At 37.3% G+C, this 18662-nt stretch overlaps 1 protein-coding gene across 1 annotated transcript in view; it reads left to right on the top strand.

Moving 5' to 3' along the window:
• The window catches only part of ITGB6 (integrin subunit beta 6), a 45121-nt gene that overhangs the window by 13045 nt on the left and 13414 nt on the right, over positions 1–18662 (top strand). The window contains exons 2-10 of the mRNA XM_018072708.2: positions 1435–1499; positions 1942–2018; positions 2760–2839; positions 5567–5791; positions 6703–6929; positions 7804–7969; positions 8504–8665; positions 9429–9524; positions 14763–14852. Of these exons, the coding sequence (XP_017928197.1) occupies positions 1958–2018; positions 2760–2839; positions 5567–5791; positions 6703–6929; positions 7804–7969; positions 8504–8665; positions 9429–9524; positions 14763–14852 (1107 nt within the window). The 5' untranslated portion in view covers positions 1435–1499; positions 1942–1957. The remainder of the gene's footprint in view (positions 1–1434; positions 1500–1941; positions 2019–2759; positions 2840–5566; positions 5792–6702; positions 6930–7803; positions 7970–8503; positions 8666–9428; positions 9525–14762; positions 14853–18662) is intronic.

Raw genomic sequence — 18662 nt, 5'->3', positions numbered from 1 at the left:
TTACAGCGTTCTGATAGAGTTGTGTCTTCACAAGCTGAGGGAACATAATCTAATCAATGCTTTTTTCATGCCACAGGAAAGTTGCTGTAGCTGAACAAGTGCCTTACAAGGGACACTCCAAGGTATAGAGAGCAGTTGAAGGAGACTTAGGTCTGTTGTTATAAATAGAAATGTTAGGATATGGTTCCACAACAGCCTAAACTGGGCTAAATTCAGCCTAACATATTCCCACCTTTCCTGCCAACTCTGCCTTGCACTCTGGACTGGACAGTCACAGGGTTCAAGGGACCTACCCAGATGAAAAACAGCCCCCCACCTTCCCCACAGTAGGTGATTGGATTTTAGTTGGATCAGTATGAAACAGCTCACTGCTTGTTTGGACATGAGCACTGACTGGTAAGAGTGAAGGGGTGGGAACACAAGGGCAGAGCAAAGGTAGTCCTGATGTAATCCAGTTTGAGCTGCTATTGAAACTACCCATAGACTGTGTAAATACTAGTAAAATTGGATGGGCCTGGGAATATTTCCAGGCACTGGAATGAGATCGTCTATGCTATTAAACTGTTAAAATGCTCCCTGGCATGAATTTGACCTCTTCCAATTAACACTCTCTGCAAACAATTTCTGGGCACAATTTGGTTGCTAAAATGGTTCCAATAGGCACTTTGGAATGAACTCAGGTCTTTCTGTGCCAGTTAACCTCAATGCCCAGGAGTGTTTCAGCAGTGTAACTAGTACAGACCCATCCCTACTTTTCACATCCTGCCCTGAGAGTGCAGCTACTACCAGTCTGAAAAGGGGGGGTCTGATCTTGCCAGCTTTCTTGCTTGGTGAGAGCAACCTAGTCCTTATGAGCTAACTTGAGTAGGATTTCTGACTGTAGAGAAAAAAGATATATGTTTTCAGGCCAGCAACACAAATTACTAAATTAGAATTTTATGCTGCTCCATGTAGTCTATTGCAAGCACCTATGAAAAGATAGGACTTGTCTTGACCAAATGGTTTTCAAAACAAACAATAGCAGAGCAGAAAAGATGGGAAGAAATGGAACGTACAAATAAGAAATTTTATTTCTTTTTAATAAGATGGTAAGAAATGCATATTTTGCATTCATTTCAGGTTGAGAAGGGGAAAGAGTAGACAGCAATAACTTGTTATGCAGTTGTATCTGTGCTGTAGAATATTCAGTGACTTATTAGGCAGAGTTTTTTTGACATGATTTTTTTTCCAAGTCAGCTGCAGAACTGGGAATGTAATTATTCCTCCTTCTACATATTAAAAAAACACACAACTGCAGCATTTCCCTTTCAGTCTGGAATATTAATAAAATCAATTACTATGTATCTTGAAATACTGAAACCAGGTCCTCAATCTTAATATGTAATTGCTTTTTGGTTTTTGCTTTTTGTTTGTTTGTTTGTTTGTTTTTCACAGTTGCCCTTACGAGTTTCCCTACACATCAGGAAATCTGAAAAAATGGGATTTTTACATCTCTCCAGGTATACTCACTTGGCAATTGTAATGATCCATCTCTTCAATGCACTCCCTCGGTGAACAATTAAAGGTGTTATTTTGAAGGACCCTTTTAAGCTTTGCTGTACACATACAAACAGAGTCTCTTGGCTGGGTTGCTCTAGGACCCAGAGTGACTGGGATTGACAGAAATCTTCACCTGAATGAATTTTCCCTGTATGCCTTATAAGGAGTCCAGGAAAACAAGGAAGTGATAACCATGTTCACATTACTGTATGCCCAGCCTGTCCTCTTTACCTGCTCAGGTAGCCCTTGTTTTCACTTTTGTTCATGGTCCCTCCTGCTGGGGTTGAAGTTTCCTCGCAATCTGGTGTAGGTGAAAACATACCCTCCAGGAATGTACAATTTTTACGACATTCTACCTTTACGCAGATGATAATTAACAAGCTAATACTTTTTGTCACGCAGCCAGCACTGAAAACGAATGGGGATTGAATTGCTTTGCCTCTGTTTCCTATTCCTGCAAAGAAATAACTATGTGCAAGGTAAGGCTCAGGGGCAGGGAGATCCATTTCAAAACCTTTTCTGCATTGTTTCTTGCCTGAAGTTGAAATGAAATAGCTTTGTGTCTTCTGTATTTAATCCTTCCTTTCTGTTTAATGACTTTTTTTTTGACAGACTGCTGTAGGGCTACACTGCCAATTCACCTATGATTTGGTGGTCATTACATAGCACAACATGTTTGAAAGAGACAGACATTTGAGCAATTTCGTTTATACTAATCACAGTTTGATCTGCTGAGAAACTTTAATATTATACATATGACTGAGTGTTTCACTGGTACTTGCACAGCGGATAAAAATCATATTAAGTACCTACACAGCTGAGTGAAGCAATTTTAAGCATATAGAGTGAACATAAATCTGTTCTTTTAATATCCCTGGTTATGTTGCAAATTACTTACCTACACCGTACCAGAAACACATGTAACACTTTATCAGGTGCACTGGAGAAAACAAGTTAGCATGCTCTCAGTGAATGCCACCCATAAAGAATGTAAAAGTAAGCATGTTAATTGCCAGCAATTCTGATGTTTTAATCTTTATTAGAGAGTTAATCTTCTACCAATAGAACTACCATTAAGAAGGAATTTTATCAGTAATCCTAAATATGGCTAAACATGTGCATTTTTCACCTCCCACATTCTCTAAATTATTCATTTCTTCATAAATTGAATGATTAAGCATGTTATTAATAGCCTTTTATCTTCTCGGATTTAAATTTAGGGACCTGTTCGCAGGAAAGCACAGTGACTTGTGAAGATTGTTTGCTTTCCGGACCACACTGCGCTTGGTGTTTGCAAGAGGTACAGTGATTAAAAAAAAATTCAAAGTAAGACTTGAAGTCTTTGTAGTCGCTCTGAGTGATGAAGTGTTGACTTAATTGGGTCAGCCCATGTTTTTGTAGTGCATACAGCACTTAGTGAAGCCTTCCTGGGGATCAGAAGTGGAATTGTGTCTACCCTTCATGGTCTATTATTCATTGTTGGAGTGTGATTGGTTTGTTTTTGGTTTTGGTTTGGTTTGTGTTTGTTTTTTTTAAAAACCCAAGAACATCAGCCTTCGTCATCTAAGGCAGAAATAAAAGTGCTATTAGAGGGGCTCAGTTCATCAGCCCAAGGGGTGACTCACCCATAGCAATGATGAAGCTCTAGACATGAAGTCAGAGTCCAGACTGTATCTTACATATTATGTGTCAAGCCAGACAGTGTAAACAGAAGGTTTGCAGGTGTAAACAGTGTGTAAGTTTGCAGATGTAAAATTTGCATACAGAAATTATTAATCTGTGGTGGACTTTAAGTACGATGATAGTGTTAGTTTTATAATTAGTATGATATAGATGTGTTTTGGCTAAAATACTGGACTTAAAAATATATCTGGATTTTTTCCTGTACATCTGTTTCAGGTTTTCTGTGTAACCTTGGGCAAGTGAACTCACATCTCTGCTTCTAAAACTTTTACCTGTAAATGATGCTAAATATTATCTCCCCACTTCACAGTGAATATTCTAGTTCATTAATGTTAGTGAGTTATCCAGCTATCACAATTAAAACTTGACAGAAGTAATAGAGAAATAAAACATCTTTTTCATTGTAGTTTCTGATTTGCACCTTTGCTGCTAAATGTATTTATTGCTTTTGTGTATAGCAAAATGATACCTAGGATGGGACTAACATACTGCTTTATGAAATAGCTCACAAAGACCAAACTGCACTTTTTTAAAAAATAAGTTTTCTAAGAAATATCTTTTGCCTTTTGCAACAGGATTTTATTGAAATGAGATCACATAATTTTGACTTACTGCCATGTCTTTTCAGGAAAAAAAAAAGCCCAATATAATTTATTGATTTAAAACCAAACAAAAGCAAAACTGTGGAACTACTGAAAACTTCAGAGTAGTAAACATAATTTTTTATTTTGTTCATGAGCTCATTCACTTGTTTGCTAGAGAACAGCACATTAAGAGTGCAAAAGACATAGGAGTTTTAGCGTCAGAGCAAACACAAGCACCTCCAAAGAAATCACTTTTTTCAGTAGGATAAAAACACACCTTGTAATTGTATTTGAAATATGAGGTTGTCTCTTCACACATGTTTTGAAAAGTTACAAACTGTGTAACTAAAGGAGATGATATGGATCTCCCTGTGAAAGCTTTATAATGGTATATGTATTATATGCACTCCGTATTCAAGAAGCAGTGGGTGAGAGTTTTGCCTGAGCAAAGGCATCCATTTCAGTCTGAAGAATAATAAACCACTGTTCCCAGCAGGTGTCTCAGCTCTGCTTCCACCAAAATATATAAGATCCCTGACAATTTTCAGGTATGAAGGGTGATGTTTTGGTAGAAAAAAGGGTCATAGTTCTGGTTTTAATAGGTTTAAATAAATTTGCTTTGCTGTGGATGGAAATTTTTTCAGTGACTGAATTCAAAGAATATTTGTGGTTTAATGGCTGAAACCCAGGCTGCTTGCCCAAACGTAGGAGAGAAGAGTGGCTCCATGGCATGGGCCCATGACCATCAGCCAGGAATTAAATGTTTCAGAGCTGGTTTGACCAGGTAATGCCTGATTTTGATTAGAAAGGTCTTGCAGGCCAGAGCAGTTTCCATTTCAGGAGCCAGCTGACTGATTTTGAGGATCTAAACTCCAGACATAGCTCTGGGAAATGGTAATAAGACACAGAAACCACTTTTTAAAACTAACCATTAACCTCACCACTACACGGGGTTAGTACCTACCATGTAGCAGTGTTGTGGAAAGGAATGCATATCAATGCTTTGAATTGAATAACAAAAGTAAACTGCAAGATATCCAACTGATATTAATAGGTGTGTGATTGCCTCTGGATGGAAGAAGGTTAAGTGGGATACTGGGCAAAACATAGATGTGGGGATGCTGGGAATCCCTCTAGTGCTGGGGAGCAGTGGGGGCAGGCTGTGGTGCTTGCTGGGCACCAGGGAGAGGAACAAGGACTTGCTACCTGCTTCAGTGAACATGTTAAATGAGTGCTGTGGAGAAAGAGTAGGTCAGTTAAGAAAAGAAACAGTGAACACTTGGTACCCCACAATCAATTTGTCACAAAATGTCTAGGGGTTTATTATCTGCAAGACCTCTTCCATTATTAAATGATGTGGTTCGAACAGCAGTTCAAAACTGTTTAGGAAAGACTGATGAATTTGTGGCATAATTCTTTAATAGAAAAAACAGAGGCTCAGAGGGGCTTTGTGTTATCATTCCCAGCACTGTGAAAAGCCAAATGCAGTGAGTGGCACAATTCCCATTCCTCAACAATAGGGCAGTTTCTCCTAGGACAACAAGTCAGTGTAAGTTACGTTAATTATGCGCCTGTGTGACATGATCCATACAGGGCAAATTTGGGTTTCTGTGCCACCTAGATCTAATTCTGCACTAATTTGCAGTAACTTGCATTTTTGTTTCTGTTGCCTGCATTGGACTCACCTTTCATCAGTTAGATGCTGGTGGCTAGTCAGGAAAAACATTTAATTCATCCCTTCCTTCTCCTATTTGCCTTAGAATTACACAGACTCGGCTGGAATTCATGGGAGGTGTGATACCCCAGAAAATCTTTTGTCAAAAGGATGCCAGTTGAATTTGATTGAATTTCCCATTTCAGAAGTAGAAATTCACAGAAACAAGCCCCTAACTATATCAGTCCAGAAGAACAATTCTGATGTCACACAGATTTCTCCTCAAAAATTAACTCTCAGGCTGCGACCAGGTAAGTCACAGTTCATAGATGTCGGATATTTTTTTCAGACAATGTGATATGCTGAAGCTTCTCATATTGAATGGTCTACAAAAATCTTGGCAGAATTAAGATGAAAACCTGTGTTGAGTCCAGAGTTATATGTTGACACATCATACGAAAACTAGGTTTGACTGAGTTCAAAATACTTTCAGAAGTGCTGGGTACATCATAAAAGTAGGGATTCATATTTTTAGTTCTTCTCTTCTCTTGCCATTGAGGTGGCAGGGATAGAATGAAACCCCCTGGCTCCTCCTGAGCCCACCTCCTTTGCCTCTCCTCTGCTGGTCTGGCAAACAACATATCTCAGAGGCAGCGTAAAATCTTGCTTTGAGGATTTACAAGGTACCAGTGACGTTTATGGTTACACACCAGACCTACTTTGGGGTCCTTCAGGTGTGAATTTTTCCTGGAGAAAATTTGAAATAAAGAAGAGTAGGAGACATCCAGTTAGGTCATGTCATAGTGCTGGAACCGAGAATAAAACTTATGTGTACACTCTGGCCTTCTTTGAATTTCTAAAGTATATGGTAGGACCCATAAGCTCTACCTTTAGTTTTAATTAGCTTCACATCTAAATTTTCTAAAGCTGTATACTGCTGAAGATGTTCTCATATTTTTTCAAATTATAGCAGTCAGTTTTAATTCTGTGCTTATGGCTTTACTGCAGAACTGTTTGGAAAAAGCCCCAAACATTAGAACTATTTTTAATTTATCAGACCCTCATTTGAGATTTTTCTTGACAAAGAATTTTTAAAGTTATTTTGTTAATGCTGCTGGTTATTTAATATACCAGATAATTTTCACCATATAGAAGTTTATGAAGAAATTGACATTGTTCATACCTTCTGCCTAGAAGTGCTGATGTGTATCCCACTTTATAGGACATGAAGAAACAATACAGATCAAGGTTCGCCAGACTGAAGATTATCCAATTGATCTCTATTACCTCATGGATCTTTCAGCCTCCATGGATGATGATCTGAATACAATCAAAGAACTGGGTTCAACTCTTTCTAAAGAAATGTCAAAACTGACAAGCAACTTCAGACTGGGGTTTGGATCTTTTGTTGAAAAACCAGTTTCACCATTTATCAAAACTACAGCTGCAGAAATAAACAACCCTTGCAGGTAGGCAGGGAAAGTCCCGACATCTGTTTGCATGCCAACATTAAGTCATAATATTAATCTTTTGGATAAAATTCAATTAAGCAGCTTCACTGGAACCTCTGCCCTCTTCCAGCTGTAAATGAGTAAGTTTGTGAAACAAGATTTGTTTCTTTAAATTCACACTCTGGTCAGTATTCTGTTAAATATGATGTTATTTGGAGAGAGGAATCTGGGACTGATTGTGCGTTTTAGTCTTTCCTGCTAGTGACAGATGTGCTTAATGCATTAACAAACAGATATGCAGAATAGTTATATACTCTCCTTTAATTCTCCAGAAAAAAAATACATATATACAAGAATTTTATGACACCAAACCAAGGATTTGCAAACTCAAACCCAACACAGAATATCAGTTTCATTTAGCCATCAATGTTGTTTTCCTGGTTTTTTTTCCACACCCTGAAGGTCTAGCAGTCTGCCTAAACCCAGGCTGCCCTAGCTCTTGCCCTAGCCCTTGTGAGGGAGAAGCTGTTCTCTGCAGTCTGGAGCAGGACTGCAGCAGCTTGGTGGTGCTCTCTGAATGTCATTAAGGAACTACAGGCCCTAATGTGCTTCCAAATATGAAATCAAGACACAGCAGGGTGCATGGCAAGGGCTGCACTTTTGTAATTGGCTGAATTACTGCTCTAGGAGGCATTTCCCTGCCCTTATGCAGACCTTTTTCCATTGCCCAATTTACTGGATGCTCTTTAATTATTTTATGTTTTTCATTAGATCTTCTCAGACACAGAAGAGAGATACATGGCCAAAAACTAATCCAGGCAGGCCTTTGAAGTGTTCATTGTAGTGAATTTTCACTCTGTATTATCCATAAGCTGTCTCACTTTTCTTGCAGAAGTGTACCATATGAGTGCTTACCCACCTTTGGATATAAGCATGTTTTGCCACTAACAAATGATGCTGAAAAATTCAATGAAATCGTGAAAGTACAGCGAATCTCTGCTAATATAGACACTCCAGAGGGAGGATTTGATGCAATTATGCAGGCAGCTGTTTGCAAGGTAATTGAAATTTCTAGGCATGATATTAATTATTCTGTATTATTGCTTCTAGTATTATATGGTGGTATTTCAAAGTGGTAGAATATTTTTCAAGAATTTTTAGTGCCACCCAAGAGCCTCATTAAATTTGTGTTAAAATAGTTTTGGCTGTACCAAGTAAAACATGCACATTGCAATATTTTAGTGTTTCCTTTTAATTGCCAGGGATAAATAACCCCAAATAACTGTATAATTACTGTGTCTGTTTTCTTGATTGTTTTTTCTTCAAATATTTCTCATTAACTTTGTTAAGAGTAGTAAGCAGATTGATATGAATATGGCCAGCCTGTGTTATTAAACACAGAGATGGGGAGACAAAATGTTAGCCAAAGACAATGGAATGAACATCATCTTTTAAGAGACAGTGTTGCCTTTGACACTCCCTTGAAAATTATGCTCTTCATTTATTTTGAGGTGCCGTCCTCCAAATATTTTGCTGCTTTTCTATATTGTCATGCAATATAGTCTGCTAAATTGATGTGTTTTAAATGACAGGAAAAAATTGGATGGAGGAATGATTCTCTACATTTGCTGGTGTTTGTGAGTGATGCTGATTCCCATTTTGGGATGGACAGTAAACTGGCAGGAATTGTTATTCCTAATGATGGAAACTGTCATTTGGACCACAATAACGAATATTCCATGTCAACTGTTCTGGCAAGTAACTATGAATTTTGTACAACTCTCGCATTCTGGAAATTTAAAGACTAAAATGAGCAACTTAAAAAATTAATGAATTATACTTTTAACACTGAAATGTATAAAAGCCAGGGAATGAAGGTATTTCATGTAGTCTATTTATTTGTAAGTGCACATTTCAGTAAACAGAGAGGTGTGTTTGTATGGAATTAGGATAGATTATAACTAAGAAAAAAGAAATAGCAAATCTGATTTTTGCTAACCAGGAAAGCACATAGAATTGGACTGACTAGTATTTCCTCCTTGATCATGTTCCCTAAAAGGGTGTGAATTCAGTAGTTCAGGGATTTGCAGGACACTGTTCCTATAGGACGATTTACCAGCTTAAGATTCATTGTTCAAAAATACTGAATATATACACTATGGTGTTCAGTGTAGGACAAATATCCAGTTACTCTGGTGCAGTGTTATTCTTTGGATTAAATATATAGATAACAGAGGCTATGGAGCCAAATCTCCCAGCATGGAAGCAGGCTCTATACTTTTCTTAGAGGGATTTCCTTAAAAACAATGTGAGGAAATCATATAAACTATCTTCTATTTTGTATACATGTATTCCTAATTATAGTTTGTACTACACAGAGAACACAGAGTTAATTATGATCACTTGAACATAATGTTAATTATGATCACTTGAATGTGTGTTCTCACGGGAAAGACAGACAGTAACTGAAAGCACATGAGAAACAGATTGATGTGCCTCTCTTCTGTTTGTTTGCAGGAGTATCCCACAATTGGACAATTAATTGACAAACTTGTGCAAAACAATGTTCTATTAATTTTTGCTGTAACGAATGAGCAAGTTCACACATATGAGGTGAGCAAATTAAAATGTTCAGTTTGCCGGTATTTGTTTTAAAGTTCACCTTTTTGTACAGCTGATGCAGTAATGCTAGTACTAAGGATTGAATTCTGCAAGATATTTATGTATTAAAAATAACTAGGAAATCGTATATTGGAGGAAAGCTCTTCTGCTTAAGAAGTGCTTCTGCATGTATTGATTTTGACATTCTTAGGTAACTTTTAAATTGGATTTCAAGTTGAATCACACTAATCTTTTAAGTCAAGGATTGTCAAACTAAGCATTGCTAAACTTCAGTGTGATCATTGGGATTAGTCTTCTGTATTTTATAAGTTAGAGGACAATTGAGCCTTCTATAAGAAAAGAACACACTCTGAAACATACACTTGTTTTCACGCTCAACTCTGAGATCTTGTTTTTTGGGGTTTTGGGTTGGTTGGGGTTTTTTCCATTTTTCTTTTATTTCTATGATGCTTTCCAGTGAGACTAGTAGGAAACTAGCATCAAGATGAAAAGTGAAGAACATGAAGGACAAGGTCCTCTTTCCTCATATATTGGTCCTCATGACTACTGAAGGAAAACACTTCATTACAGGAATTTTGGACATTAGGACTAGCAGAATCCTCTTCAGTGAAGTCAATTTCCTGCTCTGTGAAGTCATGTCATGGCAAACGGGACCCAGGAGAGAGGGGAGAGCAGAAGAGCAGTGGTTACAGATATACAAAATCCATATTTTTAATAACTCAAATATAATTTATACCTGCAGCTCCATCAGTCATCTGTGCAGGCATCTGTTTTCAGCCTCCACAGTTACAAGCCCTCCTGTAGGCCTCTGCTACTTTTGACCCACTGGATGTTCCAGCTGTGAGCTGAGGCAGAGCTGCCAACAGCTGCTTCACTGTTCTTACAGTGAATGTGAGCAAAACCCGTCTAAGACAAAATAGGATGGATACTGGCAATTCTTATTTCTTTTTCTGTCCAGTCCTGCTCCGGGAAAGAAATTTTCACATGCTAAAAGAAATTCTAGATTTGAGTTCAGTGTGGATAATAAGGGTTTTTGCAGCCTAACCTTGGCTGCCTGGCCACGTACTGCTGCTGTGTGAAAGGGGACAAGCAGAGAGAAATTGTTCCTTCAAATTTATTCAGGTTGGTTGAGAGGGAGTCAATGAGGCTGATCCTGCTAATACAATAAGCTTGGCTTTCCAAAGGAAAAACCTTTGCAAAACATTCCTCATTAAAAACAAAAGTACGGTAATGAGGAGAGAGGTGCTCCTCTGGTGTGATTACCACATGGAAAAAAGGAAAGAAAGCGTAGGGGAAAAGAGAGAGCAGATGCATCCTTGAAGTACTCACCAGTACGACGGTTTTCTATTTCTGTCCTCTGTGTAAGCCAGGGAAGACTCCCCCAGTACTTCTGTAACTGATTCCAGTGGTAGAGTTGTTTAGAGTAAAACTAATGCTCCAGCTGTTTTACAAAATTGACAGAAGTCACAACTTTCAGAAACTGATTCTCATATTACAGCCTTGACAAGGGAGGAAACACTCTGCATCTTGAAGCACTGACTGCCTGGCCTTTTTAAAGACTGTATTAAATACTGAGCTAGATCATGAAAATTTAGATCGGTAACAGCAGAAGTCAATCTACAAATGCAGTGAGATTCTATAGTCCTTGCATAGTTTCATTAATATTTTTACATTTAAAAAAATTTACTAAATTCCATTATTGCTCAGCAATTTATTAATAGAGACCTGGTTAATGAAAAGTGAAATACTTTTCCTGATTTTAATAGGTGCTGCATAAATAAGGACAGTTCTAGGAAGGTAGTTTGGAAATATCTGATTTAAAGAGCCTTATTCTGTCCAAAGAAACTTTTTTCTTACTGATGGCATTGTATTTTTCCTTGGAAATTGCTAGTGGTCACCCTCAGAGATGGCCAACAGCATTCTTATCAAGGTGTTTCTATTCCAGTATCCCTGTGTCTTATATCAGTATCAAAGTTACCGAGGGGCACCCTTTGATCATGGTAACACTAAACAAAGGCTTATAGCTACAAAAAAATGAAAGTCCTGGTTAACCCAACTAGGGAATGGTTTGTTCTCATTACTTTCTTTGTCAGAAAAAAGAAAGTACAACTATCTTCTATCTTGTAGGGTATAGAGTAATCCCACTGAATATATTCTATCTGCTGCTTTCGTCTTTTAGTACTGCTTTCTTTCACTTCTTTGGATAGCTGTACTTGTTATGGTCTGCTTTTTGTCCTGTAGGTGACGTGGAAAAGCAGTCAAAGCAAATACAAAAAACACATATAAGTGTCACAGTGCAGTTTTTTCACAGTGCAATATGCTTTCAAGGGTACATGTAGGATGTGCAAACAGGGCAATAGTGCCATGTTTTCATCTGTGTGATGCAAATTCTGTAATATAAATGTAAATAACCAGTATCCACACTTAAGAATGCAAAAAGAGCAAAACAAGGCAAGAGTTATTCTTGTGGTAAGGCCACTGCTCAGGTAGCCTGGAAGAGGTAGCAGAGGACCCTAAACCACCATTAAACCACATTTGTCTTGGTGTTTCACTTTTTAAAAGCTTCAGCAATGGAGATTCTGCAGCCTCCCTCTGAAAACCTTTCCAATTATTCTTGGAGGCGGAAAGCCTCTCCCCATATCTCATCACAAATCTACTTGAACTCAGCAACTAATTATATCAGATCCCAATACTGACCATTGCTATTTATAATTCAGTTCTTAGGGACAAACATACATTAAAATTACTGTGAGGACTTAGAAAGCACCTCTTTAAATACACTTGATAGATTCCATTAGTCTTAAGTGCAGTGTTCCGACTGTCAAATACATATTTTATATTTCTAGCCCTGTATAATCCCCAACAATTTAGCCCAAAATAATTCATTCATGTTATATTGTTGATCCTCTTCAACTGAATTTTCACTTTACCCACTTATGTGTATAATTATCTAACACACAATTATTATGGGTGGCACAAGCACAGAATACATATGCTTTTGCAGAGCTGGTGTTAGTTTTGATCCTTCCATGCATCCAAACAGCTACTGTACAGCAACTGCAAGAGATCATTTAGGTCTGACATCTGACGCTGTCCCTGAGCACAAGAACTTCTGTGTACAAGAAGCAGTCATGTGGAAACATTTTTACAGCCACTCAAAATTAAATTCAAGAGAGTAGAGAAAATTCCTTACACTGAGACCAGATAATTTGAGATGATTTATAAAAAGGATTTTTTTTTAATTATCTTTTAAAATATATTAATGTATATCTAACTTTTAGCATCATTAGTCTCAGATGAGTCTTACCAAAGCAGCAGAGGATGTTTTTATCCTATAGAAGCCATTCACTCATCTGTGACTATTGTAATAATAATTATATTTTGACATATCCTATTTTAGCATAAAAGAAAACACCAGTCTTTAAGCTTCTATGAAGTAGTTGCTATTATTGTTGATATTATTTGTTTTCAAGCAGAATTCTTTAAAAATTTATTCAAATCTAGATAAGGGAAAGACTCTCTCTTTAATCCTGACTAAGCAGCACTTCTTTCAAAACAGAAATTACTCCTTTTTGGATTAATTATTTCTATTTATATCACGGAATAATGCGGCTTGAAAATTGGAGTTTCATGCTGCATTGCACTGCTGAAAATTTAACTAAAAATACTCTAGTCTCCACACTTTAACAGAATTTTAAATTATTGTTATATATTTGCATGACACTCTATTTATGATGAAAATTCTTCTTTCATTTACCAAGCTAAAAGTTAGACACGGCCCCACTGAGGTCAAATTTATAATTGTCCAATTTCCCTAATATAAATCAGAGTATCTCTATAAAATGGCACTTCACCTCTTAATGAATATTTGCCAAAAGAGTAAATTCCATTGCATACTTTGGATGTTTTACCATAGTAGCACCCCAAAAGCATCAATATACCTCACCTTATTCGTGGTTAAAAAGAAATATTTGCTAAAAGGTAGGGTTTAACCAATGGACTGGAGATACGTGCTTAGCCTGGGCTTGAAACATCATCCTTGTATCACCATGCAGAAAATTTTTGTTCAAAGAGGAAAGATCAAATGAAGTCTTCAGAGTGGTATATCCCTGCTGTTTGTTTTGCATACCACAGATTAAAGAGGGCTATATTTTAAATTCCAGGTTTATCATCTTTTCTCACAAAAAAGGTCATGTGCAAAAAATGCAGTTTCAATATTCCAGGAATCCTTGAGAGGGCACTAATCACAGGAGGAGTCAGGAATGAGAAGTCACCAGCTGTAACTTGAAATGTAGTTAATCCCTCTGATTAACAATAGCACTTTAGAAATCTAATGAATGATAACTATTCCGCACATAATATATAAAGTAATCACAGGACTTTTGGAGAGATGAAGTATAAGAAGGATATAAGAGTATCAAATTATCCATGTTATTAATAGTTCTCTGGATTTTTTTTATTAAGAATAACAGCATTGATATGATATCATGCAAAAGAAAATTAATGCTACAATATGTTTTTTTTTAATGACGAATACATTGTTTTCCAAAGTCACGGGTACAAGAAAGAGAAGTTCATGTCATTAACAATCAGGCAAGATAAATTTTAATTCAGCATATTTAAACTCTAGCTGCTAGGTGTCATGCTAATGGCACAATGCAATTTAATGCAAAATGAAAAGAAAGTTTATCACCAAAATAAATTGCTAAATAGGTACTATAATATTAACATAAATTTAACATACCATCCATCGTAGCCACAGACCACTAAGATACATCTGCAAGGACAAAAATGTAGAGTCCAAGTCTCTTGAATCGTGCAGCAACAGTAGAGCAGATGAGTCTGTTTCTCGATATTTTTATTAGAGAAAAACAAAACTGTTGATAAAACATATCCTCCTTCTAAATTTGAAAAATTAGAGCTCAAAGAATACTATAGAATCAAACTTATAGAGGTGATTCAGCAATATATGTCCAATGAATTTTCAGTGAAACTAGCTCTTCTCCATAGGACTTTTTCATTAGGACATGTGGAATGGAGTCTACAAGGATCCTTGAAAATGTCACTGTCATTTATTTTTGCTGGCTTCAATGTATTTGGTTTTGTTGTGGGGGTATCGTGGAGGGCATTTTGGGTTTTGGTTTTTTGTTTTGATTTGGGTTTTTTAGATGTTAGCTCCTTATCACCTAAGGTTTTTTTGTGCTTTAAATTAATTTTTTATGTTTTCAGAACTATGCAAAACTTATTCCTGGAGCTACTGTTGGACGACTACAGAAGGATTCTGGAAATATTCTCCAATTGATCATTACTGCATATCAGGTAAGATGGTTATAATGCAGTCTTTTCCTTCATGTTTCTGTGTTCAAAATTGGCTTGCAATTTAGTAAAAACAAGTGTCTTTGATTCTTTTTATGCACTGATTGCATCATCTCTTAATGCTAGGTGATGACCTTAACAGGAAAGGTTGTGTTCACTCTGAGGATTGAGGGAGCGCAGAAACGAAATTCCTATAATCATCTGTCACGCCTTGGTTCTTCTGAAATACTGAATTTAAATCAGCATCTCATCTGTCTTGCCTTCATCATAGTCTTTTATTTCACACCTACTCTTGAGGCTTCTTTAATATTCAGGGCTCCCAGTTCTGCACCTGGACGGGGACTCAGTTTTCTCCCAGTTGGTAGCTGCCACCAGAGCAGATATACAATTGCCTCGTGGGAATATCTGGGGGAAAAAAGCGCTATCCGATGCTCAGTGCTTTTCTCTGCTTTAGCAATTTGGTGCTGCCCCTGTGAGGCTGTTCTGAAGTTTTTGAAAAGGGGAACACAGGAGCCAATATGGGTTTGTTTAGATAACATCAAGACTTGAATGGGTTTGTTTAAGTAATACAAAGAAATACTGTAACGATGTCAGGAACATAAACACAGCACTGCTCTTCAGAGCTTTGTTTGTAAAATGCATTCTGCGTGCCTGTTTCTCTTCTGTCAGGGGAATGTTCTTAGACAGTTGTGCAGGTCTTCACTCAGATATATTAATTTATATATATACTGATATACAACAGATTTCTCTCTTCTGTCTCAGCCCATTTTTTTAAAAAACCTGCTCTACCAGTTGTCTGCAATGACAAACAACTCTTTGCAAATAGCTTCTGCTTCTTTCCTTACTTTTTTTCCTGCTCTTCCTTCTATCACCTGAATGAGATAATCATCACTATGCAAAAATTATTTTGGTCTTGGTCAAAAACAAACCAGATTCTTATGACTCTTATAACTCTTATGAAAGTAATACAGTTTGTGAGGTATGATTTTTTAAATGAGATACAAAGTACCAGAAGATTCTCCATTCTATGGAAAATTATATATAAGGAAAGAGCTTCAGGTCTAGTCTTAGGAATTTACAAATTGTAATAAATACAAGTGAGGGAATTTTTACATGAGGAAAGCAATTGCTAAACTTTGAGTGGCAACAGAATTTCACTTCTGGATTCCAACCTGCTGTTAGGTCACATCTGGTTCCTATCAGGATTTCTCCAAGATGGCACTCTAACATATAGGCAGAGGTTCCAACATTTAACAGCTGAAATACCAATTTGTTGTCCAGTAAGTAATGGAAAAACACACAAAAAAAGTTCCAGGGCTGTGTGCTGGTGCTGTAACATCAAGTACAGAATGGTGCTTCACTGGAAGATTGCTAATGTGGAGAGTGCATCCTTGTCTATTCCTCTTAACATCTGCTTATGTTCCTATCATGTATGACTTTTTTCCTACTCTCATTTTTGAACCTGCTGATTTTTCAGCTTCTATTGCCTTCTACGGCAAAAAGGACTTCAGTCACACTGTATCAAGATACACTTCTCTTATTCCTATCTTAGCCTACTCCCTATGCTTTAAAATTTCACAGAGTCCACTTTAGTTCTGCTGTTGCAGAATTTGGTGAATAAGAGCTCTGCATTTACCTCATCTTAATGTCTTCATGATTTCATAATATTTTATCACTAAAACATCTTCCACCCACAGTCCAATCTTCTCTGTTGTCCAATCTCAGACTGGCAAATCCCAGCCTTTTAAGTCTCTCTTTGGCTGCTCCATGCTCTTGGTGACTTTATCTGACTGTACCTTTATGCTCCCTGACTCTAACGAGTGCTTCCTGACATGTGGAGACCACAAGAGCTTGCAGTACACAATAGAGGGCACACACTATTTATACAAAGACAAAATTATGCCCTCTGTCTTGTTCTCAGCCTCCTTGCTCATATACTTAGGACATTGTTGGCTTTTTAGCTGCTGCATGCTTTGAGACAACCAGCTCTCAGAGCTCTCAGTGGTGACCACGATGCAGCTCCTGAGTTGTTTCAGCTGATCCTGTTTTCACCCATCCCATGGACATGGTTTGGAGGGAGCTCCAAGCTCTATGCTTGTTCCACTTGAGGAGCATCAGGGAGGTGACTGGAGAAAGGGTGGTTCTGCCTTTGGGCCATAACTCATCTCATCCTCATCCAGGTACAGCATGTCCAGACAGTTCACCAGGGCGGCACATAGGTTCTTAAAATCCCACATAGATTTCAAGATGTAAAATGTGTACAAGTAGCAACATGTCACACTCAAAATTTCCCTAAGTCCATCCTATTACATATAACCTTAAAGATTAAAAGTCTTATTGCTTCAAGACTGAAAATCTTCCAAGCAGGAAACAAAAAACCCACCTTATTTGATGTAAGTGAAGATATCTAATTTTGAGGTTTTTACTGTGAGGGGGGAAATGAAGGTAGATCTACAGTTAAAAATCACATGCAAACCCGAAGATCTAATGCCACTTCTGTCAGACACTTTTCATGATACTCTCAGCAATGTAATTCAATGTGGTGTGTCTCTGTTTCTTTACTCACACAAAAGGAATAAATAACTCTTTGTCCCCCTGGGTAGAGTTAGATTAAATCTTTTAACACTTCTAAAGTGTTTTCGAGTATTTGCTTGCTGTGCAAACATAAGGTTTGCTAATGCCATTCACAATGTGTTGCCATCTAGACTCTTCAGAGAGGAAGTAAGAAAGTTAAGAAAATCTGAGCTGTCAAAATATTTGTTACAAAGAGTTCTCATGTTCTTTCCAAGTATGATTCATTTTCTTCTGTAAGCATATTTCTGCCTGTTTTGTTTAGCATTGAATTCCCCATAACTTTGTATTGCAAAGCTATAGGCTAAAATGCATTGTGACAGATAGCAGGCCATTTGATTAAAGCCATTCCAAGATTTTAAAATTTCAGAAAAATTCCACTTGTTGCTTTTTTTCCCCAGTGTTTGATCCTTTCACTTGCAAGAAAATGAGACCAAAGAAATAGTATATTAGAAAAGACAGGTAACAAAAGGGCACAAGTATGTAACACTGCTTTGTCTGTTCTTTCATTCAGAAAATTTTTTGAACCATAAATGTTTCTCTGTGAATGGCTTGAAGCTCACTAAACTGTCTGCTGTCTGTCCTCAAACTATGGTCAGGCAGCTCAGTAAATTTAAAACATCATTAGAATATTAATCACAGATATTAAGATAAAAAAAATTCAAATTTGTCACAGTTTATGTGTTCATTTTTGGTGGCATAAAGTGTCCAATCTGACCTCTCACAATAGCAAGGCACATTCCAATGACCCAATACAGACTCCAGAATTCAAAGTATTACGATTTGGTGTTCCACAGCATTTAATTTTCTCTCACAGTTGCACTCTGTTCGAGCCTTGAAGTTTTGCAGCTGGTGGAAGAGAAACTATTGGTGATATCTCCTGTAACATCAACACATACCAACAGTTACAGTGTTATCTAGATGTTTATATTTGTTCCTTTCGTGAGAACCGACCTATTGCAAACAAATTTTTATGACTCTTTGCATTGTTTCAATAGCGACATAAGCACCTATCTCTAAAACAAACGTAAACGGAAATTTGGACATATCTAAAGCTACCAACATTACCAACCTGATGCCCAGGGCACAGTTTTACAACCCTAAGACAAATTTCCAGGGAATGTACAAAGGACAGAGAGTTGTTGTCTGTGCAGGTTTATACCTATTCTACTTTTACTTTGATTTACTCCACCAGACCTTTACTCCAGTGAGTCATCCTGATAACTTTAGTAGAATGACTCA

The sequence above is a fragment of the Manacus vitellinus genome, unplaced genomic scaffold (genome assembly GCF_001715985.3).
Source record: "Manacus vitellinus isolate BGI_N305 unplaced genomic scaffold, ASM171598v3 scaffold_22_pilon, whole genome shotgun sequence".
NCBI classification, from domain to species: domain Eukaryota; kingdom Metazoa; phylum Chordata; class Aves; order Passeriformes; family Pipridae; genus Manacus; species Manacus vitellinus.
The sequence above is the reverse complement of the archived record's forward strand: the minus strand, read 5'-3'. Positions and strand labels throughout refer to the sequence as shown.